At 56.2% G+C, this 24,908-nt stretch overlaps 3 protein-coding genes and 1 long non-coding RNA gene across 8 annotated transcripts; 1 reads left to right on the forward strand and 3 right to left on the reverse strand.

The window, feature by feature from the left end:
• Positions 1-393: 393 nt before the first annotated feature.
• Positions 394-8,139, reverse strand: P4HA3 (prolyl 4-hydroxylase subunit alpha 3). Of its 4 annotated transcripts, none has more exons than XM_087758478.1 (13): positions 7,919-8,139; positions 6,167-6,309; positions 5,747-5,967; positions 4,633-4,782; positions 4,485-4,536; positions 4,137-4,294; positions 3,876-4,052; positions 3,368-3,432; positions 3,027-3,186; positions 2,428-2,490; positions 2,100-2,168; positions 765-861; positions 394-565 (listed from the first exon to the last, which is right to left on the reverse strand). In XM_087758478.1, the coding sequence occupies exons 1-13, from the start codon at positions 8,110-8,112 to the stop codon at positions 495-497; spliced, it is 1,620 nt and encodes a 539-aa protein (XP_087614604.1). In that variant the 5' UTR covers positions 8,113-8,139; the 3' UTR covers positions 394-494. The 4 variants fall into 4 exon arrangements, 2 of the variants coding, with proteins under 2 accessions (XP_087614604.1, XP_087614605.1); XR_015704965.1 differs by having other exon boundaries at positions 523-565; positions 2,428-2,485; XR_015704964.1 differs by having other exon boundaries at positions 523-565; positions 2,428-2,563.
• A 1,575-nt stretch (positions 8,140-9,714) lies between these two features.
• On the forward strand, positions 9,715-10,925 carry LOC148055964 (uncharacterized). The gene is made up of 2 exons (XR_015704966.1): positions 9,715-10,217; positions 10,306-10,925. It is a non-coding gene; the product is annotated as an uncharacterized LOC148055964 (long non-coding RNA).
• Positions 10,896-13,774, reverse strand: NEU3 (neuraminidase 3). 2 transcript variants are annotated; one of them, XM_087758480.1, is made up of 4 exons: positions 13,713-13,774; positions 12,453-12,508; positions 12,110-12,352; positions 10,896-11,991 (listed from the first exon to the last, which is right to left on the reverse strand). In XM_087758480.1, the coding sequence occupies exons 2-4, from the start codon at positions 12,477-12,479 to the stop codon at positions 11,032-11,034; spliced, it is 1,230 nt and encodes a 409-aa protein (XP_087614606.1). In that variant the 5' UTR covers positions 12,480-12,508; positions 13,713-13,774; the 3' UTR covers positions 10,896-11,031. The 2 variants fall into 2 exon arrangements, with proteins under 2 accessions (XP_087614606.1, XP_087614607.1); XM_087758481.1 differs by having other exon boundaries at positions 12,453-12,606; positions 13,713-13,736.
• A 561-nt stretch (positions 13,775-14,335) lies between these two features.
• On the reverse strand, positions 14,336-24,872 carry SPCS2 (signal peptidase complex subunit 2). The gene is made up of 5 exons (XM_087759558.1): positions 24,784-24,872; positions 17,856-17,939; positions 17,354-17,518; positions 16,274-16,404; positions 14,336-14,592 (listed from the first exon to the last, which is right to left on the reverse strand). The coding sequence occupies exons 1-5, from the start codon at positions 24,820-24,822 to the stop codon at positions 14,406-14,408; spliced, it is 606 nt and encodes a 201-aa protein (XP_087615684.1). The 5' UTR covers positions 24,823-24,872; the 3' UTR covers positions 14,336-14,405.
• Between the last annotated feature and the right edge of the window lie 36 nt (positions 24,873-24,908).

Genomic DNA, 24,908 nt, shown 5'->3' on the forward strand with positions numbered 1-24,908 from the left:
TGTGGGGCTGCACAATCAGGCCCAAGATGCAGCCAGGTGCTGCGGCAGGTTGGTTTGAGGAAGGAGAGTGTACTGTCTTTGTGCTGGTCCTCGATGGCCATTCTGTTCACTCTGAAGCCTACTGATTACCATAGAAATGCCATGTCATTTCTGCCACTCCTTTTAGCAGAGAGAATTTTTGTCTAGGGCTGGAGGAGGAGGCTTGAGGGTACGTTTAGGGTCCAGGCTGGCATCGGGGGTGCAGACACATACACCCCCTCCCCATCACCCCGCCAGGTACCACACCGAGGTATTTCCCCCGGACTCCGCTTTAGTGTCTTTTGACTTTATTTTCACCGGATTCAGCCGTGGCTGAGCAAGTGCCACCGCCCCCGATAGCACCCCGCGCCGCTGCCACCCCCTTCCCCTCCCTCCTCTTGCTGCAGCCTTGGGGACACGCTGCGCCGGGGTGGCTTTTCCACCCACGGGTGCCACGTCCTCGAGCCCACGGCGGCTCAGTCTCGTGGGTCTGTGCTGCACGGCCGCCGAAACTCCTGCCCGTGCTCGTGGATCCACTTATTCGCCACTGGAAGGGACAAGGACAAGGACTCCTGTCTGCCTCTGTCCCCCTGCACCCCTCTCCGACCCCACTCCGCTATCGGTGACATTTTTTTCCCTATTATCCAGGATTTTTCTGGCTTCCCAGCACCTCTCGCCTCCCCGCTGGCAGAGCGGCCCCTCCAACCCCGTGTCACCTCAGGGTGGCACCGGCCAGCGTCTCTCACCCCACTTGTCCCCCGCCAGGACGGGGCAGCCGGCGTGCAGGGTGTCCCCGTCACCGTCCCCGTTCCTCCGCAGGTTCCACCAGAAGAGAGCTGCGTTCTGCCGAGCAGAGAGGGGGTGGGAGCCCCGGGGTTTGGCACCCCAAAACCAGAGCTGGGAGCCCCAGAACTGGGGTTTGGAACCCCAAACCAGAGCTGGGAACCCCAGAATTGGGGTTTTGAACCCCAAAACAGAGTCAAGATTTCTGAGGTTGGGGTTTGGCACCCCAAAACAGCTGGAAGCCCCAGAATTGGGGTTTTGAACCCCAAAACAAAGCTGACAGCCCTGGGGTTGGGGTTTGGCACCCCAAAACAGCAGTGGGAGCCCCAGAATTGGGGTTTTGAACCCCAAAACAGAGTCAAGATTTCTGAGGTTGGGGTTTGGCACCCCAAAACAGCTGGAAGCCCCAGAATTGGGGTTTTGAACCCCAAAACAAAGCTGACAGCCCTGGGGTTGGGGTTTGGCACCCCAAAACAGCAGTGGGAGCCCCAGAATTGGGGTTTTGAACCCCAAAACAAAGCTGACAGCCCCGGGGTTGGGGTTTGGCACCCCAAAACAGCGCTGGGAGCCCCAGAATTGGGGTTTGGCACCCCAAAACAAAGCTGACAGCCCTGGGGTTGGGGTTTGGCACCCCAAAACAGCACTGGGAGCCCCAGAATTGGGGTTTGGCACCCCAAAACAGCCAGGAGCCCCAGAACTGAGGTTTGGCAGCCCAAAACAGAGCCAGGAGCCCAAGGGCTGGGGTTTGGCACCCCTAAACCAAAACTGGGAGCACTGGGATTGGGGTTTGGCACCCCAGAACAGAGCCAGGAGCCCAAGGGATGGGGTTTGGAACCCCAAAACAGAGCTAGGAGCCCCAGAATTGGCGTTTTGAACCCCAAAACAGCCAGGATCCCCGGAATTGGGATTGGCACCCCAAAACAGAGCCAGGAGCCCAAGGGCTGGGGTGTGACACCCCTAAAACAGAGCTGGGAGCCCTGGGGTTGAGGTTTTGGCACCCCAAAACAGAGCTGGGATCCCTGAGATTGGATTTTGGCATCCCAAAACACAGACGGGAGCCCCAGGGTTAGGGTTTGTCACCCCCAAAACAGAGCCGGGAGCTGCGGGAGCCGGGTTTGGCACCCCTCGAAGGGAGCCAGGAGCCCCAGGGCTGGGGTTTGGCACCCCAAAACAGATCAGGGAGCCCTGGGGTTGGGGTTTGGCATCGGGACAGGCTCGGCCACAACTCCCTGAGGCGAGACACGAGAGCAGCGTCCTCAGTTCCCCGCTCCCAGGGGGCTCGTGCGGGTCCCCCTCACCTTAACCACGGGCACGCTGAAGTTGGCATAGACGAAGGCGGTGGAGCCGCCGGCCTCCACCGCACTCAGCTGGAAAAGGAGGAAAAATATGAGCCACAGCCCTCCCCCTGTGATACGGCTGCTTTGCATGGGGAAACTGAGGCACAGAACCTCCCTTGGTCCCCCACAGCGCTTCCCGCGCTCATAAATACGCTGCAGATGTCGTTTAACCCCCCACCATGGGCTGATTTAGGGCTGCCCTCACCCATCTCCAACCCCGTTCACTCTGAACCCTACTGATGCCCCTGCAAGTGCAGTCTCTCTAGGTCAGGAGATGGGGGGGACTCACGTAGATCATGACCGTGGCGATCCTGTTGCCCGACTTCATTCTGTAAAGGGGGCTCTTCCTGGACTGCCCCAAGAGCGAGGAGGTGGGGACGGTCAGTCCCACGCTGGCACGGCTCAGCTCGGAGGCACCTCACGCCCTAACAGAGCTGGTGGCTCTGAGCTGCCCCCAGGGAAATCTCTCCCTCTCCCTTCTTTTCTCTCCCTCCCTCCTTCATTCCCTCTTCCCTCCCTCCCTTCCCAGGAACATCCCAGGGATCACCATGGGGACACCCCTGTCTGGGGACCTCCCCCAGGCAACCATCCCAGGAGCATCCCAGGGATCACCCCAGGCTCCACCTCCAGGAACATGAGGGACCAGCCCAGGGACCACCCCAGGGACCCCCCAGGGACCCCTCTGGGCACCATCCCAGGGACCACCCCAGGGACCACCCCCAGGAACATCTGAGGGACCAGCCCAGAGACCACCCCAGGGACCACCCTGGTGACCACCTGAGAGACCACCCCAGGAACCATCCCAGGATCGCCCCAAGGACCATCCCAAGAGCACCACAGGAACCCCCCTGGGCACCACCCCGCGGACCACCCCAGCAGCTCCCTGACCGTGGCGTGGTCGAAGTGTGGCTCGTAGTGGCCTCCCAACCCATAGTTGACCACCTGCAGGTACTCAGCGTAGGGTGGCCGCAGGTCCAGGCCGGTGACGGCAGCGATGCGCTGCTCCAACGCCCGCACCACCGGGTCAGCAGTGTCCTTCAGCCAGGCGCTGCGGGAGCACCCCACCTTCAGCCCCCCCAAATTCACGCGTGGCTGGGCTTAACCCTCGCGGCATTGCTGGGTGTGGAGGACCCAGGCCTCCCCAGCATGGCTTCACTGCCACCTTGGTGGTGGCAACGGGACCATGGTGGTCCCGCTGGCTGGAGGACAAGGGACGGGGTGGGTACTACCTCTTGCTTATCCGGTACTCGGCTTTCTGCTGCTTCTCTCCAGAGGCGACCACGGACCTCTGCAGCTGGAGGACACATGGTGGGGGGGACATTGCTGCAGATGGGGACCCCCACACCAAGCAGGGACCCCGGGCAGGGTCCAAACTGGGGGGTTTATACCAGTTGGTTGCCAAAAATCCCCACCCCAAGGTGTCCCACCGGGGTGATGGAAGCAGTGCTAGCAGCTGGAGCCAACGCAGTTGGGTGTCACCAAGTCAAGCCTGCCTGGGAAGGGGTTTAGGTGCATGCATGGACCTGGTTTCTCTCCAAAATCTTTTGGGGGGGCTCAGATGGAGCTAAGCTGGGCTTATCCCCCCCCCCCCCAGGTCTCACTGCAGATGGCTTTGGCTGAGCCCTGGCTTAAAACCTCTCCTATCTCTGCATGCTCAGGGTGGTCCACCCTCGACCACCAGCTCTTGGGCCACCCTCCTCCAGGAGAGGGACATCCCTGGGGATGGGGACGGCTCACCCAGGGCCCTGCCAACCCCTTGATGGTCTCAGCCTCGGTGTCGCTGATGAAATCGTGGTACAAAGCCACGTAGGGTCGGATCCGGACCATCTCCTTCTTGGCAGGCTGGAGAAGGAGGTAGGGGCTGCCGTTGGTCTCGTAGGAGCAGCCAAGTTGTGGGAGATGCTCTGGGGCTGGCTGGGGAGAGAGAGGACCAAGGAGGGAGTGAAAGGGGGGACAGCAGTGGGGTGGGGGACCATGGGACCCCCCTGCCAGCCCCACCTGCCCCGCCGGGCGCTGGCACAGCTCCTCGTAGGCGTCGCGGCTCTGCAGGTGGGTGCCGTTGGGGCGTCGCAGGGGTCCGGTGCTCACCGCCGTCCCCATCTCCAGCAGCTTCTCGTACTTGGCCACGTTCCTCACCACCCTTTGGTTACTGGGGTCTGCCAGAGAGGCGATGTCACCCGAAACGCCATGTCCCCATCACCCCCCCTTCCCTGGCATCGGTCCCTGGAGAATTACCCCACATGGGGGCAAGAAATGGGGTGAAGGAGGCTGGTGCCGTGCAGAGGTGATGGTGACACCCCAAAACCTCTTGCCTCCTCCTGCTGTATCCGAGGTTGCCCCACGTACCATAGTGGAGAAACTCCCTGGAGAGGCTCAAGGCATGGGAGATGTTTCCAGCCTGGATGGGGGGAGTGGAGAGCCCATGAGCATCCCCTTGCCCACGGTTTGGCTCCACCGGGCACCAGGGTGATGGGGATGGGACTCACGGCCGTACCATGAAGTAGGAGAAGGCAAGATGGTCCAGAGCATCCTCCAGGCTGCTCCGGTCCTCGGGGTTCCAGTTGCCATAGGAGAGGCGGAAGAGGCTGACGGCCTCCTCCAGCCACGCGATGGAGTGGTAGTAGTCGCCCGTGTCGTAGGCCACCTGCAAGGCAGCGCACCACCCGGACCCGCCGGCTGGGCCAGCCTGGCCTGCATCCCATCCCCACCCTGTCCCATCCCCACCCTGTCCCATCCCATCCCATCCCATCCCATCCCATCCCATCCCGTCCCCTTCTCATCCTCCTACCCCCATGACCATCTTCATCCCAATCCCACCCCTATCCCCTCCCATCCTGTCCCTCCCCTGTCTCATCCTGTCCTGTCCCATCTCATTGCATCCCATTCTATTCCATCCCCATGCCACGTCATCCTATCCCATTGCAATTCCCACCCATCCTGTCCCATCACATCCTGTTGCTTTCCTATTCCCATCCCCATCCCCACTCCCTCCCACGCCATCCCCATCCTGTCTCATCCCTTCCTTTCCTCTCCCATCCCCATCCATCCTGCTCCATCCCCATTTCCATCCCCATTTCCATCCCCATTTCCATCTCCATCTCCATCTCCATCTCCATCTCCATCTCCATCTCCATCTCCATCTCCATCCCCACCTCCACCTCCACCTCACCGCATGCCATGCCATGCCATGCCATGCCATCCCATCCCACACTCCAACACTCCATCCCAGCTCTGCGGTGACACTCAGAGGACTCTGCCCTGAACAAAAACCTCTATCAAAGCACCCAAATCCCTTCCCAGGGATTTATGGACCCACTTTTACCCCCGGGCAGGGGCCGACCGCGTATCCAGCCGGAATGCTGGGGCAGGAGGTCTCCCCCAGCCCACCAGCTTGGCTCTTCCCTTCCCCAAGCCACGAAGCAGCAAGAAGCCCCGTTACTTGGGCGAGAGCCGAGAGGCGAGAGGCAGGCGGGCGGGCGGATGCCTGCGGGCTGAGTCAGAGGGGCCCCTCCGCATCCAAGCGGAAAGAAAACCCAATGTCTATCCCTATGGAAGCAACATTCTAGCCTGGAAAAGCTTTGTAGGAGGCTGTCGGGGTTCGCCCTCACCTTGCCCACGTGGAAGCAGTCATCGGCGGAGAGGGAGATGCGCCGGCCAGGGCTGTAGAGGGGCGGGCGGCCGGCGCCGGCTCGCTGGAAGACGCCGTTGGCCATGCCCTTGACACTGAGTGCGTAGACATCCTGCAGCCGCATCAGTGCCCGGGCAGCCCCGTCCAGGTCCTCAGCTCCAGGCAGCTCCTGCTCCACCTCCTTGAAGTCGGCATGGAGCGCTGAGGGCGGGTAACGGGGTGCATGGAGGGGGATTAATGAGCTTTTGGGGTGCAGTCGCCCTTATCAGCCCTTCTCCATCCCTGAGGACTCCACCTGCTGCTCCTCCACCCATTCCCCTGCTCCTCCACCCGGTCCCCGTCACCTCCCAGCTCTCCCCAGCTGACACAGAGGACACGGAGCTGAGCATGCCCCCCGTACCCTGGATGTTCTCGGTGGCCTCGTTGCTGTAGATGACGTTGGGCCAGTCGGAGTGGAGACGCTTGATGAGGCTGAAGGCCAGCAAGGGGTTGTCCACCGAGGCCTTGGGGTCTTGGTGCAGTGCCTGGACCTTCTCATAAAACCTACAAGGCACCCACTGGGTGACACTTTCAGTGATGTTCCTGGGTGGTGACACCCCCAGGGTGGGACCTGGGGGTCTGAGCCCCCCCCATAGTTGGGCAGTTTTGCCCCAGCGTCCACCTTCTGGCCAAGCCAGAGGTGGGGAAACGCCACCAAGACTGGTAGAACCCCATCCCTGGTGGGTACGTGGGGATGGCCCGTGCCTCAGGGATGCTGTGACCCACGGCCCCGGTCCCCAGCCCAGGGTTGGGGGGACAACGTCCCCATCCTGGGACATGGTCGGGGGCATGAGCAGTGTTTGGGCTGTGCTCCTGGTCCACCCGCGATGCCCCAAGCTCCTATTTAGGGGTACCCCAAAAAATCGAGTGGCCTGGGTTAAGCCCCTCTCCTTACCCAGGCAGCACCCACCCTTGGGGCAGGGGGGATATAGGTGCCTGAGGGGGGGGATATGGGTGCCTAGAGGGCATATGGGTGCCTGGGGGGGATATGGGTGCCTTGGGGGAGGATATTGGTGCCTGAGGGGGGATATGGGTACCTGAGGGGGAATATGGGTGCCTGAGGGAGGGGATATGGGTTCCTAGAGGACATATGGGTGCCTGGGGGGGAGATATGGGTGCCTGGGGGGGATATGGGTGCCTTGGGGGAGGATATTGGTGCCTGAGGGGGATTTGGGTACCTGAGGGGGAATATGGGTGCCTGAGGCAGGGGATATGGGTTCCTAGAGGACATATGGGTGCCTGGAGGGGGAGATATGGGTGCCTGGGGGGGGATATGGGTGCCTTGGGGGAGGATATCGGTGCCTGAGGGGGGATTTGGGTGCCTGAGGGGGAATATGGGTGCCTGAGGGAGGGGATATGGGTGCCTAGAGGACATATGGGTGCCTAGAGGACATATGGGTGCCTAGGGGGGAGATATGGGTGCCCGGGGGGAGATATGGGTGCCTTGGGGGAGGATATCGGTGCCTGAGGGGGATTTGGGTGCCTGAGGGGGGATTTGGGTACCTGAGGGGGAATATGGGTGCCTGAGGGAGGGGATATGGGTTCCTAGAGGACATATGGGTGCCTAGGGGGAGATATGGGTGCCCGGGGGGGATATGGGTGCCTTGGGGGAGGCTATCGGTGCCTGAGGGGGATTTGGGTGCCTGAGGGAGGGGATATGGGTGCCTAGAGGGCATATGGGTGCCTGGGGGGGAGATATGGGTGCCTGGGGGGGATATGGCTGCCTTGGGGGGGATATGTCTGTCTTGGGGGGGATATGGGTGCCCTGATGGGGGATCTGGGTGCCGGGGGGGGGGGGGATCTGGGTGCCTGGGGGGATCTGGGTGCCAAGGGGGAATATGGGTGCCTGAGGGGGGACAGGGGTGCCTGAGGGCGAGGATAGGGGTGCCTAGGGGGGATGTGGGTGCCTAAGGGGGGGATCTGGGTGCCTAGAGGGCATATGGGTGCCTGAGGGTGGGATCTGGGTGCCTGGGGGTGGGATGTGGGTGCCTGGGGGGGGGGGGGGGTATGGGTGCCTGGGGGTGGGATGTGGGGGCCCGGGGGGGAGGGGATGCTCCCAGCGCTGCCTGGGAGCCCCGCGGCGTGGCCGCGCCGGGACGCGCGGGTCCGGTACCTGGCGAGGCGGCGCAGGCGGGCGCTCTCCTCCCGCAGGTAGGCTCGGAGGCGGCGGAGCAGCCGGGCCTCGGAGCCCAGAGCCCTCCGGACGCTCAGCATGGCCGTGTAGGTCTCGGCCGGGGCGGGGGGGGGCAGCAGCGCCAGCAGCACCCCCAGCCCCAGCGCCCCCAGCCCCCGCATCCAGCCCCGCATCCAGCCCCAGCCGCCGCCGGGAGCGGCCCGGGGGGGGGCGAGGGGGGGGAGGGGCGGGGAGGCCCCGCCTTGGGTGGGGGTGGGGGTGGGGGAGGGTCTGGGGGGTGGGGGGTGCCCCGGATCCGCCACGCTGGCTGGGGGGGGGGGGGTTGGTGGTGGTGCTGGTCCCCCTCCTGCCGGTCCCCCTCCTGTCTGTCCCCGTTCCGTCCCCCGTCCCCATCCTGTCCCCCTCTTCTCTGGCCCCAAACTGCCCTGGCCCCATCCTGCCAGTCCCCATCCTTCTTGTCTGTCCCCATTTTGACCCTGTCCCCCTCTTCTCTGTCCCCATCCTGCCCTGGCCTCATCCTGCCTGTTGCCATCCTGTCCCCATCCTCCCTGTCCCCAACCCATCCTGTCCCCCTCCTGTCTGTCCCCATTTTGTCCCCTGTCCCCATCCTGCCCTGGCCTCATCCTGCTTGTCCCTGTCCCATACTGTCCCCATCATTCCTGTCCCTAATTCCATGCTGTCCCCCTCCCGCCTGTCCCCATCCCGTCCTGTTCCCAACCTGCCTGTCCCCATCCCATCCTGTCCCCATCCCGCCTGTCCCCATCCCGCCCTGTCCCCATCCCACCTGTCCCCATCCCGCCCTGTCCCTATCCCACCTGTCCCCATCCCCCCTGTCCCCAACCTGCCTGTCCCCATCCCGTCCTGTCCCCATCCCGTCCTGTTCCCAACCTGCCTGTCCCCATCCCTCCTTTCCCCATCCCTCCTGTCCCCATCCCGCCCTGTTCCCATCCCGTCCTGTTCCCACCCCGCCTGTCCCCATCCCGCCTGTCCCCATCCTGTCCTGTCCCCATCCCATCCCATCCCAGCGGGTGAGGGCGGTGGGTTGGGGACGTCCCACTGGGTTCCCACCAACACCGTGGACACTTTCTCACCCTGGAAAACCCCCTTCTTTGCAGAAAACCTCATTGGAGCGGGCACTCAGGTGCCCCGTCTGCGGGGACAGCACCGCGGTGGCACCCCAGAATCCCCCCTCCCCCGACCCGGCCCCCCCAGAATCCCCCCTCCCCCGACCCGGCCCCCCCAGCCCCCCTGGAGCCTCCCAGGGAAAACGGGCCAGAACCGGCTGAATTCCTGTCACGGAGGAGCACGATGGTGCAGAGCTTGTCCGTCACGCAATGTCCCATTGCTCAGCCGTGTCCCATGTCCCCATCACTCCACCATGCTGCACGTCCCCATCACTCAGCCATGTCCCATGTCCCCATCACTCAGCCGTGTCCCATGTCCCTGTCACTCAATATCCCATGTCCCCATCACTCAGCCGTGTCCCACATCCCATCGCTCAGCCGTACCCCATGTCCCCATCGCTCAGCCATCCCCCCATCCCCATCATTACACGTTACATGTCCCCATCGCTCTGCTGGGTCCCATTTCCCCATCACTCTTTGTCACTTGTCCCCATCGCTCACCCATGTCCCCATCACTCCATGACCCCATCACTCAACCGTGTCCCACATCCCCATCACTCAGCCGTGTCCCACGTCCATTGCTCAGCCATGTCCCATGTCCCCATCACTCCATGTCACGTCCCCATCACTCCATGCCCCATGTCCCCATCACTCGATGTCCCACGTCCCCATCACTCAGCCATATCCCACATCCCTGCATCATCCCTCCCCACATTCTTCCCCCCCGCCAGTCACCCCAAGAAGCCGGACAAACCCCCACACACACCTTCACACAGGGCCCGTCCCTGTCCCCTGGGTCCCTTCCCGGTCCCCTGGGTCCCCTGGGTCCCCGCCGGCAGCCGCCAGAGCTGGCCAAGCCGTCGCCCGTCGCTAAACCCCATCCAGCAGCAACCCTCCGCCGCCAAACCCCACCTCCCCGCTGCCGAACCCCATAAATACAACCCCAGGTGACACCGGTGTCCCCACACCATGCCGGTCCCACGCCTGGCCTTGCTCCTGGCCCTGCTCCTGGCCACCGGCCCCCAGCACCCCACCGCCGGCGATGCCGTCCCCACCAGCGCCCGTCCTTGTGCCCAGCGCACCGGCCGCTGCCGCCGCGTCTGCTTCGCCCACGAGACCCAGCGGGGACATTTCGGTTGTCCTCAGCGCTACCGGTAAGACGGGGATGCTGGGACCACCCCCCCCCCCTCCCAAAACCCCAATAACCCCATAACCTTGGGGGGGTGGGTGTCTCTCTTCCAGGTGCTGCGTGCCCAAAATGTAGCAGCGGGATGGACCGGGAGGTGACGCTGCTCAGGGCCGTCCTGCGTCCCTCCCCGGCAGGGTCATCTCCCTCGGGATTCTCCCAATATTGGCTGGATTTCACCCGTTTTGGGAGGATTTTATTTGGCAGCAGCACGGGGATGTGAGGTTGCTGTCACCGTCGGGATGCCGCAACCTGTGTCCCTATGGAGCAGAATAAAAAGCTCCCCGAGATTTGAGTGCTTCTTCCCATGGGAATATGGGGCGAAACTCAGCCTGAACCAGGAAAGTGAAGAAAACAGGATAAAAAAATGGTAAAAAAGGGGAAATCGCTCTGCCACATGGGGGGAGGCAGAAATCGCCGGTATTTTTAACTAAATCACCACTTTTGGCTATTTTTCCTCAGGAGACCGGCTTCTCTCGGTGGCACCCTCTGCTTTTTTGCAGGTGAAAAATGCTGATTTTTGGTGAAGCAGCGGCATTTCGGGTGCTGTGCCGGCATCCCCCGGCCCCGGCCAACCCGCAGCAGCTCCTCCACCCCTCCCAGGTTGCCAACATCATCTATCTGACGGGTGATTAAAAAGCCAAGCTATAATTAAATAAAAGCTACGTGATGCTGAGCCTCCTGCGCATCCGAAATGTCCCCGGTGAGGTCCCAGCGTTGCCGCGCTCGCCGGCTCCGGCCGCCGTGGTCAGGAGTGATCCCCCCCCTAAAATGGGTCCATTTTAAAAAGCTTTGGGGTTCTGCTTGCTGCAGTCGGAGGTGTCCAGGGTGAAGAGGCAGAAGACGATTTCCTCGCAGGCGCTGGTTGTGCCGCACTCAAACAAGCAGCTGAAAACACCGCCGGGGCAGACGGCCAGGTCGGAATAACCGGACGGCCCTGGGTGCAGCACCCATGGGTGCCACCAACCTGCTTCGTCCAGCGGCGAGGGGTTGAGATAGATGCCCAAATCGCGCCGGTGGTGCCGGTCGGTGGGGTGGGAGTAGAGTAACCAAGTGGGTACGTCACCGGTGCCGGTCGGCGCGGCGAAGCTCACCACGCTGCCCTGGCATCCCCGCGGCGGTTCGCCCAGCGCCTTGCACCGCGCCGAGCGCTCAAACTGCAGCCCGCAGTCGGCGCTGAATGTCACGGCCCGGCAACCCCACGGCGCTCGGGCGTTGCAGTAGAGCAAGGACTGGTGGGCATCGCTCCCACCGATTTCGGCTACCTGGCACTCGCCCGTCTGCCCGCCGTCGACCAGGGCACCCTTATGCCAGCTGCGCCCGCCGTCGTCGCTGTAGAAGACGAGGGCGTGCTGCCGGGTGCAGCAAGGCAGCGGCACAAGCCCGCACAAGCACCCGTGCACGTAGTAGGCGTACGCTGGCACGACCAGGCGCCCCGAATCCAGCTGTACCCCGTGGCCCGGCCCCACGGCGAAGGTGGCCCAACGGGACAGGTCGGCACCGATGGCTTCGTCCGTCACGTCCCGCAGCGGGGTCCAGCCCCAGCCGCCGTCGGCGCTGGTGGCGTAGCAGAGGCGAGCGGCGCTGCAGCCCCTCCAGATCTGGCATCGCTCCGTCTTTCCCTGCTCGACGCAGATGCAGAAGAGGAAGATGGTGCCGCTCGTCACATCGTAGAGGGGACAGGGGTTCATGGTGCGATGGCCGGGCAGCACCAACGCCGACAGCTCCTCCACCGCACTCCACTGCCGGCGAGGAGGAAAACGGGGCTCAGCTGTGGTCTCGCTGCACCCCGAAACCGCCTGGCATCGCTCCCGGGAATGGAGGTTGCACCTTGTTCCTACAGCCCAGGCTGGTTTTTACCTCAACCGAGGAGCCGTGCCGGCGGCCCCGCCGCAGCACCAGGTACTTGGCGTCCTCGTCCCTGGCCGAGGAGCGCTTCTCGGCGAAGGCCAGGAAGGTGGCGGCGGGGGGGACGTAGAGCAGAGCCGGGATGCGGTAGGTGACCCCGCTCTCCTGCCGGAACAGCGTTTCCCGCAGGAAGACGCACGGGGATCCCGGCGGCGTCGGTGGCAGGAGGGGGCTCTCCCTGCCGCCCTCCGGCCGCTGGCAGGGTGGGAAGGTCAGGCGGTAAAGGGTTAAATGGTTGCAAAAGGGGGGGTGGCCCTCGTGTCCCCCAGGATGGGGGAGAGGGACAAGGACTCACCTTGAGGCAGGGGATGGCCTGGGACATGGTGGCCTCCCCGAGGGCCCCGCTGGGGCCTGAGTGGGGTGGAAGGGCGGGGGGTGAGAGCGGAGCCCCCCGGCGGGGTCGCACCCCGCTGTCCTGCCCGGCCGCGGTGTCCCCGTGTCCCTCCGTCCTGCCGCACTGCCCATGACCCTGTGTGCCCCCCAGTGCCACCCCCATCCCCTTTCGCACCCCCGCTGTCCCTAGCCCAGACTCCCCGTGCCCACGCCCGCCCCAGGCCCCGATCCCCCCCGTTCCCCCCGCCCCCCAATCCCCCCAGGCATCCTCTCCCGCCTGGATCCCCCCGCCCCCCATGACCCTGCACCCCCGCAGCCCGAATCCCCTACACCCCTGCATGCACCCCGTGCGTCCCCCCGCACCCCTCATGTCCTGTCCCCCCCACCCCTGCACGTACCCACCCCCCGTCCACCCCCAATGGCCCGAACCCCCCCGTGTACCCCCCTTGCACCCCTATAGCCCGACCCCCCCGCATGCACCGAGTCGCCCTTGCACCCCCATGCCCAGACCCCCCAGAAATCCCCCTGCACCCCCACAGCCCGCGTCCCCTACACCCCCGCATGCACTGCCCCCCCATGCCCGTAACCCCCCCGCACCCCCCGCACCCCCTCAGCCCGACGCCCTGCATGCACTGGGCTCCCCCTTGCACCCCCATGCCCGGACCCCCCATACACCCCCTGCACCCCCTCTCCCTTCCACCCCCGCATGCTCTGACCCCCCGTACCCCATCCCCTTCCCACCCCCCGTACCTGATCCCCCCCGTACCCCATCCCCGCCCCGTACCCCGATCCCCCCGCACCCGATCCCCCCCCATACCCCGATCCCCCGCACCCGATCCCCCCCGTACCCGATCCCCCGGCACCCGATCCCCCCCCGTACCCGATGCCCCCCCGTACCCCGATCCCCCGCACCCAATCCCCCCATACCCCGATCCCCCCCGTACCCGGTCCCCCCCGCACCTGATCCCCCGGTACCCGATCCCCCCCGTACCCCGATCCCCCGCACCCGATCCCCACCGTACCCCGTACCCGGTCCCCCGCGCACCCGATCCCCCCCCGTACCCGATGCCCCCCCGTACCCCGATCCCCCGCACCCGATCCCCCCCCCCCGTACCCGGTCCCCCCCGCACCCGATCCCCCCCGTACCCTGTACCCGATCCCCACCGTCCCCCGTCCTCGGTCCCCCCCGCACCCGATCCGCCGGTACCCGATCCCCCCGTACCGGATCCCCCCCGGCTCCGCCGGCCGCCGCCGCCGCCCCGCCCCCGCCCGCCCCTTCCTGGGCCGGAGGGAAGCGGTTTAAAGGGACCCCCCCGGAACGCCCCAAGAACGCGGCGGGAGGCGCCTGACGTCTGTTCTTCCCTTTTATTGGAAAAAAAAACCCCAAATCTCGTTGTTAAAAGATGCCGTTTTGAGGCGAGCGGGCAGAGCCCCTCCGCCTCCTTTCTTCCACCTGGTAGGGAAGCTTCCCCGCAGAAACGGCATCACCTCTCCTCCCTCCCCCACACAGAGGTGGTTTTTGTATAAAACAATCCCCTACCCTCCCCCGTCAGATAAATATAAAAATAAAAAAGGAACTGGTTCGCGAGCGGAGAGTTGTTTTACAGAAGGGTTTTGTCCTGAATTCCTAGTGCGAGGTGCGGGGTGAAACCCCCGGCGCGGAGGTGAGGCACCGGGGGCGAGGGTCCCCTCCTGAGGGGCCCCGCGGGCAAATCCCCCTCCAAGGTCCGCCCCGGAGGCGGCAGGATTCAATCGTACTGTTTTATTAAAATTTAGGATCCAAGATTAAAAAATCCCGCTTATTCCAAAGGGAACAGGATTTCAGGACAAAAACAGAGGCCGTGCTTGACTTTCGTTGCGATTTTACTTTATTGGTGTTCATTTAGCACGTTCCCGGAGGCAGGCGGCGTCAAAATCACTTTGTTTTCCTCTCCAGGGCCAGGCTGTCGTGCAGCTTGGACACCTCCGGCTCGTAGGCCTCCATCACCAACGTCCCGTTGGCGTCGAAGAACTTGGCGATGGATTTGGTGAACTCGGCTTCCCTCTGCTGTTTGGTTTTCCCGCTGATGAACGTCAGCTTCAGGGTGTACTTGTCGTCAAACCTGCGGGCAGGGCAGAGAGAGTTCAGAGCAGGGTTTGTTAAGCCTGGCTTAGCCGAGACGGCCAAGGAAAAGCCGACGAGCGACCCCCGGCTTTAGGGGGGAGCCCCCGGGAGCGGAGTCCCCGCGCGCACGCAACGCGCGGGCGCTCATCGTAACACCATTAAAGGTTGTGAATGAACGAATCTCTGCGAGATCCGTTTTCCCCCCCTCGCTTCGACAGAAGTCGAGCGCTGGCGGGAGATCCCCGCTGGGCACCGCTCCCGTTTCCCGACCGGGAGGGGGATTTTTGCCAGAGCGAAGCAGCGTCGCGGGTACACAAATAACGGCAGATCTTTAGGGCGACCCTACGGAGCGACACGGGTGGGAAGGGCGCCCGCCGGGCCGGCGCAGATGGCGGCGGCGAGCATGACTTCTGCATAATGACATTCTGCGGTGAATATTCATTTGCCTGGGAAGTTATTTAATACTGATATATTAATATATTTAACATTGATATTAATATATTTACCGTTGATATTAATATATCTAATAATTGGCTTTATATATTTAATAATCAATATATATTTATATATATAATATATAATCAATATATATTGATAATATAATATTATAATATACAATATGTAATCAATATGTATTTCTATATTTAATAATCAATTTAATATGGATAGGAATAGATTGTGTTATTTAATATTGATATTAATATATTTAATAATTGATTTTATATATTTAATAACCAATATATATTTATATATATAATATATAATCAATATATATTGATGATAATATAATATTATAATATACAATATGTAATCAATATGTATTTCTATATTTAATAATCAATTTAATATGGATAGGAATAGATTGTTATTTAATATTGATATTAATATATTTAATAATTGATTTTATATATTTAATAATCAACATGTTTATATATAATATATAGCCAATATATATTGATGATAATATATCATAATATATAACAATATAATTATAATCAATATATATTTATATATATTTATATATATTTAATAATCAATTTAATATTGATAGTAATAGATTGTTATTTAATATTGACATTAACATATTTAATAACTGATTATATATATTTAATAACCAATATATATTTATATATAATATATAACCAATATATATTGATGATAATTTAATATATAATATTATAATATACAATATATAACCAATATATATTTTTATATATTTAATAATCAATTTAATATTGATAGTAATAGATTTTGTTATTTAATATTAATATATTTAATAACTGATTTATATATATTTAATAATCAATATATAAAATATATAATCAATATATTGATGATAATATATATAACCATATAGAATAATATATAATCAATATATATTTTTATATATTTAATAATCAATTTAATATTGACAGTAATGGATTTTATTTGTTATTTAATATAGATATTAATATATTTAATATTTAAATAACTGGGAAGTTATTTAATATTGAGTTGCCTGGGAAGCCGCAAAGATCACAGATCCTTGGCGGAAAGCTCCCGGCCCCGATACTGCAGAGACCCCGATATTATCCACAGTTACCCGAAACGCAGCTTTTCCGCCCCGCGGTAGCTACGGGCGGACGCAGAACAGGCCGACGGAAGCGGCGCCGGTACCGCACCGCCGCAGCAAACGGTACCGTTTGAGACTGGAGGAGAGCTGCCAAACGTCGTCGGGGTCCATCCCCGCGGGGTCTTTTCTGTGAGCTACCAGAAAAATACTCTTTTCTTTGTATGAGGTGTAGATAGTCAGGATTCCCATCATCACAAAATATGTGCAAAAACCCAAAAGTTAAGGAAACTAAGTTGGAATTAGGCAGGGAAATCGCGTGGATCCCCTCAGACACCGTCGTTTAACCACGTTATCATTCCGAGCGGGACGCTTGGGTGATGCCTCGTTAGCACGAGAAATTAAATAAGAATTGGAACATTTCCTTAAATCTGTCGTTGCACCAGAGCATTCATCGACGCCGGGAAGCGGCGGGGGAAGCCACAACTCCCCGACACACTTTCCTGAACGGGATTTCTCCAGCCGCATTAAATGCTTCGCTCACGAAACCATGAGGTAAAGCGGCAATCACGATGAAATACTGTTTTCGATTACTTCGCTAAATTTTTGGAGCAACATCTATTGGGAGATAGAGGGAAAACGCCGCAGAATTAACCTGCTCCTCTTCAGCGGAGGTGCTGGCAAGAATTACCTCCGTTTTGCTCTTCGCTCTCGGGACCTGATCTGTCATGTTAGGAAAGAGGCTGCAGGTATCTTAATTAATACCTTGCCTTTAATTCTACCTGTACCGGGCTCCAGGTAGAACTAAAAACCTAACGAAAACACAAACCAAACCCCCAACGCTTTCAAGGCCTGACCTCCAGCTCGAGATGAACAGGCCGGAGCGGAGGAGTCTCTGTGCAATCGGTGTCCGAGATCTGGGAAATGGCCTCAAGGCAGCCGGGAGCTGAGCTGCGTGGCTGTCCGGGCTTCGGGGCCGCGGCGGGGGAAGGCCGGACCCCCAGATCCCCCCCCGATTTAGCTGCGTCACACCCAGCCGGGCAGGAATTTTACCATCACATGAAAACTATTGGATTATCAGCTGATCTCCACACCACGGGAAGTAAAATTCCCCACAGGGCTGAAAATGGGAATGGAGAAAAGGGGTTTTTTTGTGCTTCATGGGGAAAATAAAATCCTTTTGGTACAAGTGAGACAACATCTGTAAAGGATATGATACAACACAAAAGGCAAGAACAGGTTTGGATTCAGGAAAGGGGTGCAGGTAATCCCAAATCAAAGCTACGATCGCGAAGAGACAAGAGATTGTGCAGATGATGAGACGGCCGTCGATCAAACGGAAATTTTCGACGTACTTGTACTTCTCCAGGAGAACCTGCGGGAGAAACAGGCAGCCGAGTTTATTTGGGGCTTTTCATACATTTCAGACCGCTTCTGGAAAGGATTTAGATAAAACAACCTCGATTATATGGGTAAACTGAGCAGGAACTTTATGAAGTTCAATGTCTGCGTCAGACACCATAATAATTCCTGATACTCCAAGGACAAACACTGCTTCAGCCACGGGAATCACACGGGATGCTACAGAACCAGCATGGATACGGGCACTTCACGATCAAACCAAAAAAGCTTACAGTTTTTAAACTATATACAGAAACCTAAGAAAAGAGAGTGTTTCCCAAGAGGGAGAAACCGGCAGTCGCAGAACGTACCTTTTTGGCAGAATCATCCAAAGAATTTTTCACAGCTGAACCGTCCCATTTGTCAATTTTTACCGGCTTGTCGTCGATCTTCCACTGCAACGCAAACCACACGGAGTTCAGGGAACTGGGCAGGGGTTAGCCTTTCATTGCAATACGCTCGTTCCTGCCGTGAGCACAAAGATAGGAGGCAGGGCAGAAAATACCTACGTGTTTGGGAAAACCTGACCAGAGACGGGGGGAATCCGGGGGCTGTTCCACAGCGGGATCGCACCAAAAGTCCCCTCCGCACCGAGGGACCCGCTACCCTCGCAGATTGAAGCTTATGCATCTTGTCACGGGTACTGACGATATTTGGTGAAGAGACTTTTTATATCGGTTTTATTCTCATTTTGATGCTGTGTTTGCTGCGCCCGCCGCCACTCACAGAAAGCGTCAGTTATGACTTAATTCTTGCCTTTGAAGGTGTTCACGCTTTTCAGCCAAGCTGTTAGAAACGGAGCCTTTGGGGGTTGATGAGAGGAGGAAAATGTCAAGGCGCCCTTAACAGTCTGGGTACGAGGGGACGAATATAAAGGCACGAACAAGAAATGGAGTTTCGGTCAGACCATCCTCCAGAATGAAACCAAAAGACTCTCTCGCTCCTCTATACTCAGATTTTCCTCATAATCCGTTCCTTCATCAATAACGGACCTCAGGTACAAGGGCTCAGCTTTTCAAAGGCGTTAATTTTCCTCTGAATGATATTATTTTTTGGTGACGCTATTCCTTTCAGCCAGTCGGACACACGAGTTTGAGCCCTCTGTATTTTAAGCCATCAACGATTTCAAACAGTTGAGCGACTTGAGCTCAAACTTTAGCTGCCATTAGAAGCAATTCTCAACCTCACTCGTGTTATTTCCCGCTCCTGAAGCTCACGCGTTGGATTTATTAACTACCTGTCAGAAGAGCTCATTTCCCTTCCCTGGCAGGAATGAAACCGTTTTAAAGTAAGATGTAAAACCTGACCTGCTTCCCCTACCGTCGCACAGGGAGAAGCCCGATTCTCCTCCAGGCGCTGCAGGTATGGATTATTAGGTGCACAGTTAACGTCACCGTGCGTGCACGTGCCGTAGCTGGTTTATGAGGGACAAAAGAAATAGCCAGAAGCGTCTAAAAGCCACGGATAACTGGGAAAGAGCTCTCACACCACTCTAAGTTACAAAATATTTTAGGTGGCTTCTTTTTTGTAGCCACCAGTTTTTCCTAAGGTTAATTAGCACACACGACAATTGAAGGCCAAACCCTTTGCCATGAAAGAATACAGAAGAATTCTTTCAACTATTTGTTTTTCCTTATGAAAGCATCTACAACAGTTTCATTTCTTGCCCTTTGGGATTCCCAAAGATTAAAGGAGAGGAAAAAAATCATCTTTTTTTTCCTGATTAGTGAATTGAAGTCAGAAGTCTCGAAGCAATAACACCAACACCCAATCCCTCTTTCCTTATCCCACAGATAAATCAAAAAAGCTTTGGCGAAACCCATTTGGACTTGGCCTCACCGCTCCAGTTCTGGCGAGGGAGAGGAAGGAAAGCCAACAAGCCCGTCGATGTGGAAATGTACTCTGCCTAGCAAAACCCGAAACCAGAGTACTTTCCTGAAACAGCACCAGCTACTTCTGCTGCAGAATTATTCTCGTAGGGTGCAGAAAAGTCCTGTCATTTTAAAGACAAAAATATTGACTAGTAAGGCATGTGCAGCACAGCTGGACTCGCTACTGGATCCACCAGTAGCTGAACCCTGCACTCGATGGGACTGTGGGGAGATATTCTGTCCTTTACGGCACTCGTACAGCTCGTGTGAGGCCTCACCCAGGAGGGACGGCATCATTCAGCCTCCAGAGTTTATTTTTGTCATTGATAAAACTCCCTGAAAAGGCTCGGTCTTTACAGCTGGTCGACCCTTCCCCCTGCTGCTTTTTACAAATAATAAAGAACAAAGCGAATGAGAAGGGTTTAACACCACAAGGAACCTCAGCAGGCCACTGGAAGCCTTCCTTCAGACCAGATCTGCCTTTAAGTACAGTTGTGATTTTTTTTTTTCCCCCCAAAGGCCCTTAAAGGAATTATTTTGAAGAAGTAAAAAATATATCTGAGCATATATTCTGAATAACAGTTTTCCACATTTCTAGGGCTAAACCAAGACAATCCTTCGTATAAAATAAGACAACGTTCTCCAGCTTGTTCCTAAGCGAGGGCAAGAATCCCGAGATACTTGAGCAGGTATCACTCAAGCGATATTTTTGCGATATGTTTTACGATTAAATATTTAATACTGGAATCTTTGCTTCTGGCAATAGCATGGCTTACCTGGTATTAAAGCACAATGCATCTATCCCATCATCAACGCTCAAGTTTTTAATCAATCTTATTATGTCTGGTTTTTCTTCCTAAAGCCCGTGAGGATGGAATCAAGGCTTATGCTAAAATTTCTTCTCCTCTCCTCCCAAATAAAACCAACAGCTCTCTAGATATACTTGAAGACAGAATAGCTGGAAACCACCAATGATAAAAGCTCAGGAATCAAGAAATAAATTAAAATAAAGCCCAAGGCTATTTTTTCAAATCTCAAGATTTTAAAGCTATTTTATGGGCACCCTGGAGGCACAGGACTGCTAACGCTTCCTTTGCAGAAGGGATTTCCACAGAGAGGAACATCTGTATGTAAAACGAGTCGAGGCACTGCCATAATAACATATATCCAGGAAGCTCGTGACAGAGGGAGAACTGGATTTGCTCTCTGTCCCGAACCACCTGACACTGGAATTGCCAGATAACATCAGTGATATTTAACCGATACCGATCTCTGACAGAGAACCAGCACTTTGAGGGGCAGATGTAAAGCCCACATGACAGGGTTTTTTGAAATAAAGCTGTTACTGGGGGGGGAAATAATCTAATCTTAGATTGTCTAAAGCAACGAGCTGAACCAGCAGTTCTTGTTCAGGCTTCCCTGCGACTGAGGCTGTTCTGCTTCAAGACAGTAACAGCTTGATAATCCCAGGGTGGTTCATGTCAGAAGGGACCTTGTAACGGGGACGCATCTGCGGTTTGGGACTCCAGCCAGGGAGAAGCTTTGGCCCTCCCTTTACCTTGGTCTTGGTGTTCCCACGAGGTTACTTCTCCTAACATGGTACAGCACCGCAGTGCTGCTGCTGCTTCTCTTAATTCTTCCAGGCTGATCTGCGGGACCAAAGACCTAGGGAGAGGCTGGGACGCTGCGCCGGCACCCGGAGTGCCAGTGCTGTGGAAGAGGAGAAGGAGGTGCTCAAAGGAAACCATCAACATCCACGCTACCTCTGTGTCCAGATGTGCACAGAAACATATGCACATCTGTACACTGACGTCTATATACCAGCGCAAGCCTGGGCAAAACCTTCGACTGATGGCCATCCCCACGTTCAGCGTGGAAGAGAGCCAGAGATTCGGCCCCTGCCACCAAGAGCTCACCCTCAAACAGGGGGGAAGCCTCTGCCTCTCGGGTCTGCAGAACAGCCCTGCCTGGGCTGCACAGGTTGGGGAGGGAAGGTGAAGCTGCACTGATGTCCTGCGGAGCCTGGCAGATGCAGACATGTCTGCTCCTCCAGCCAGTGGATGGTATTTTTCAACCAGCTGCTCATTTTGAGCACTTCGGGTGCGAGCTCCAAAGGCTTCAAAAGTAAAGCTCGGGTTTGGTTCCAGACTGACAGAGAAAAAGATAAACCCAACCAGTTCAAAACAATTTTTAGTTTGGGTGTGATTTGACTTCTTTGTTTTAAAAACCAAGTGAAAGGTTAACAAACTTGTCCTGAACACATCCCAACTGTGAATGGGAAGCAAATACAATGTCCTGCAGCCAGGCGCAGCTAGGAAGTGGATCTGGTACCTGAAAGCGTACCCGTGTAAGAACAAGGCTTCAGAGCAAAGGCTGAAACATAGCCAGCGGTTACCTTGCTTAAAAACCAAGAATAAAATCAGAAATGCAATTTCAGAAAGCTGCACCACCAGTCTGACAGCAGAAGCACACAAAGGCCCCAGCTGTTCACACCCAAGTCAAGATGCTGCCTGCAGCTGGATGGCAGCACAGCAGCAGGGGACCATTCTGCTGTTAGCTCCAAAAAAAAAAAAAAAATGGGACAGCAAAACAAGTGCTTGCTTTCACAGCAGACACCACAGGATCTGAGCTCTCGCGAGGCTCGTTTGTCAAGCTATCACCTACCTTCGTTTAAATCCCTTCACAAAACTCCCTCATAAGCAGGAGGCACGGAAAAATCCTACAGGAGAAATTTCAAGATGTTCACTTCTCAGAAGAAAGACATGGCACAAACTTAACTTTTCCCGCCCCACCGCCTTATTCCTTCTGCCGCTACTGTCAGCCTCATTTATATCACATCCAATTTTAGCCTGCAACATCTTCTGGATAGCTCGCTTGTCTCTTCAAATATTGCTCTGAAGTTTATGGCGCACTTTGGGTATTACAAACATAAATAATGAAGTCATCCAGTAAAAAAGATTTGTTGCTACGGCCAGAGGAGCACCAGTGTAGACTATATAAACTCTTCAAGGGGAGTAATGTTTCTGCATCTAATCTGTGTTTTCTATTACAAGGATGAAAAGAAAGTAACCTCCCTTTCCTAAACGCTAAAATCAGAAACTCTTCAAACCGGGACACGCCAAGGGAGGCTGGAAGAGCCTCAGCAGACGATGCACATCAACTCCCTCAAGGCACGCAGCCGACACCGCAGCTGACTGCCTCTTCCTGTACGCAGGGCTGCAGCCGGCAGAGCAGCGAGTCCCAGACCACAGGTCCCCACCCCCGAACGTAAATTCTAAAATAATGGTGACATTGCACACCACGAGCCTGGCAGAAGCAGGATTTGCAAGTGGCAGAGGCCAGGGACACCTCGCTGCACATCAGTTCCCTCCTCTTCCTCTTGAAGGAAGAGTTGTAGCAAGCTCCAGGGAGTCAGCGTGGCCATTCTCAGCTCCGACTAGCTCAACCTCTGCCCTGGAGGAAGGAATTCTGGACCCCACTCTCCCCAAAATACCAGTGCTGCCCGACTGTACTCCGAGTCAATGTCCCCTGGTACCAGAGAGCTCCTTCTGGGGCCCAGCAGCAGAAGGCAATCGCGGCGGTTGGTATTCAGGAAGCAGTTTTAGACCTGAAGCTTGCAAAACCTTAGAAGGTTTTGCTCTAGTAGGGCCAGAGCATGGTTAATAACTTCATTTTGTGCTAAATGGGTGAAATCTCTAGGTGTTTGAGAAGACTGCAGCCGCTGCTGCGTGCCATTTTGAAGCCAGTGAGTGTGCAGTCTTAAGTGGTCCTGGTTAAGTGGGGAGAGGTCAGGAGGAGCTACCTGATTTTCACAAACACTGAAAGAACACGAGAAGGACAAAAAAAAATGGGATAGTTAACAGGCAAATCTCCCTAAAATCACCCTGATTTAGCTTACTAGCAAAGTACGAAAAGATACGCTAAACGCGCAACCTCTCCTAAGACTTTAAAGCCTCGGTGATAACCCATTATTTTCCTGTTTGAGAAATATTTGAGCAAATTATGGACCTAAGACCACAATTCTCCAATGACACCTCAGCAATACATACACCGGTTCACAGAAATGACCAGATTTCATTGAAGTCATCCAGGGGAAGGAAATGAAAGCACACAGATCAGGACGGGGGAGGTAGAGAAAAGGAGATAGAACATTATCAGGTGTGTGTACCTACTTCAGGTAGAAGCCCTGCTGAAACTACTCAATGGTGTCTCACTGAAGGATTCAGCTCCCACACCAACAACGTATTTCCCTTACCAACAACTCCTTTTCCTTCTGAAATAACTGCACCTCGGCATCCACAGAACGTGGCAGGAGGAACGGGAACACCTCGAGAGCACGATACTTTGCAGAATTCTTGAAGTGTTACCACAAAGCGCTGTCATTTCAAAACCGAAAGCTGAGCACATTTGCAGAAAATATGCAGAAATATTTCATTAGCACACCTTCCCCTGAAAACATTCACTCAACAACTTAATCTAGTGTTCTAAAGAAAAAACAACGAATTCTTAGGGATGGTGCGGGTAACGTCATCTCAAACAGATGCAAGAAAACTATGCTCTTTAGGGATTATGAATATACATATATCAACGAAAATCAAAGTGTTTCCAATTGCTGTATTTGGAAGTTCAGTGAAAGATGCCAAATACATCACGCTGAAGATGCACCCAGAGATACGGCCGCAACTGTTTCCATCTCCTCACGAAAAAAAAAAACGCCTCCAGGTCTTTAGTTTCCGCTACCAGACTGCCAGATACCGCAAAGAGCTCTGACACAAATACCTGACCGCTTAAAACCCAGCCGAGATCAAAGCCACTCTACAAACGAGTTCCTTTAAACTACTGAGACAAGACTGGGCTTATCAGCAGACTTTTATGGTACGCTCTGCTCCGCCTGACATCTCTGCCATCTTCCAGCGTTACTTTCCTGGCACAGCACCCACCGGGAGGAGCGCAGCTGTACCGTTAGCCGGGATTTTGTCAGGATGGCTGGGCTAAAACCAGGGGAAAATAAATAAATTTTTTTTTTTTTTTAAGAAAAAGCTGTCTCTCAGGCGGCTGCTGCTGCTTTCGCAGCCGGCCGTGCTCACCCGGTGCCCTGGCCCGTGGGACGTCTCCTCCCTCCCCGCTCCCCTCCAGGGCCTCTTCTGCCATTTACCGCCCGGCTCCGACAAGGAGCGGGTGGCCATGACCGGGGGCCCAAGGCTGAGGCGGGGGATGCCCCTCAGCAAAGGCGGGGGGGAACACTGAGGGCTGAGCTGGGGGCGGCTGCGGCTCGGCCCAGCGCCGGGCCGGCTCTCGGGACACCGCTGAGGCGGGAGGCGGCGGCACCACCGGGAAGGGGAGCCCCGGGGCCCGGGCAGCACCGTACCTTGTCAAGCAGCCCGTTCCTGCCGCCTTTGGCCGCCATCTTCTCACCGCCCTCCGCCCCCGCCCTCACCGCACGACCTGTTCGATCCTGATTGGCCCCGCGCGGGGGCCGACGGGAGCGGGCGG

The sequence above is a fragment of the Nipponia nippon genome, unplaced genomic scaffold (genome assembly GCF_047370975.1).
Source record: "Nipponia nippon isolate SJK-2023a ecotype South Korea unplaced genomic scaffold, ASM4737097v1 scaffold_2, whole genome shotgun sequence".
Lineage (NCBI taxonomy): Eukaryota > Metazoa > Chordata > Aves > Pelecaniformes > Threskiornithidae > Nipponia > Nipponia nippon.

What these genes read in the sequence shown, in the direction of transcription:
- P4HA3 (XM_087758478.1), bottom strand. Translation starts at nt 8,112, where the DNA reads ATGCGGGGCTGGATGCGGGGGCTGGGGGCGCTGGGGCTGGGGGTGCTG. An exon ending in GGCCACCGAGAACATCCAGG is followed by an intron (nt 5,968 to 6,166) that starts GTACGGGGGGCA and finishes ACCCGCCCTCAG; the next exon opens with CGCTCCATGCCGACTTCAAG. An exon ending in TCGCCACGGTCATGATCTAC is followed by an intron (nt 2,169 to 2,427) that starts GTGAGTCCCCCC and finishes CTCCTTTTCCAG; the next exon opens with CTGAGTGCGGTGGAGGCCGG.
- NEU3 (XM_087758480.1), bottom strand. Translation starts at nt 12,479, where the DNA reads ATGTCCCAGGCCATCCCCTGCCTCAAG. An exon ending in AGGCCATCCCCTGCCTCAAG is followed by an intron (nt 12,353 to 12,452) that starts GTGAGTCCTTGT and finishes CCACCCTGCCAG; the next exon opens with CGGCCGGAGGGCGGCAGGGA. An exon ending in GGCACGGCTCCTCGGTTGAG is followed by an intron (nt 11,992 to 12,109) that starts GTAAAAACCAGC and finishes CCTCGCCGGCAG; the next exon opens with TGGAGTGCGGTGGAGGAGCT.
- SPCS2 (XM_087759558.1), bottom strand. Translation starts at nt 24,822, where the DNA reads ATGGCGGCCAAAGGCGGCAGGAACGGGCTGCTTGACAAG. An exon ending in GGAACGGGCTGCTTGACAAG is followed by an intron (nt 17,940 to 24,783) that starts GTACGGTGCTGC and finishes TTTGCGTTGCAG; the next exon opens with TGGAAGATCGACGACAAGCC. An exon ending in CTCTCCTCCAGTCTCAAACG is followed by an intron (nt 14,593 to 16,273) that starts GTACCGTTTGCT and finishes CCCTGCCCGCAG; the next exon opens with GTTTGACGACAAGTACACCC.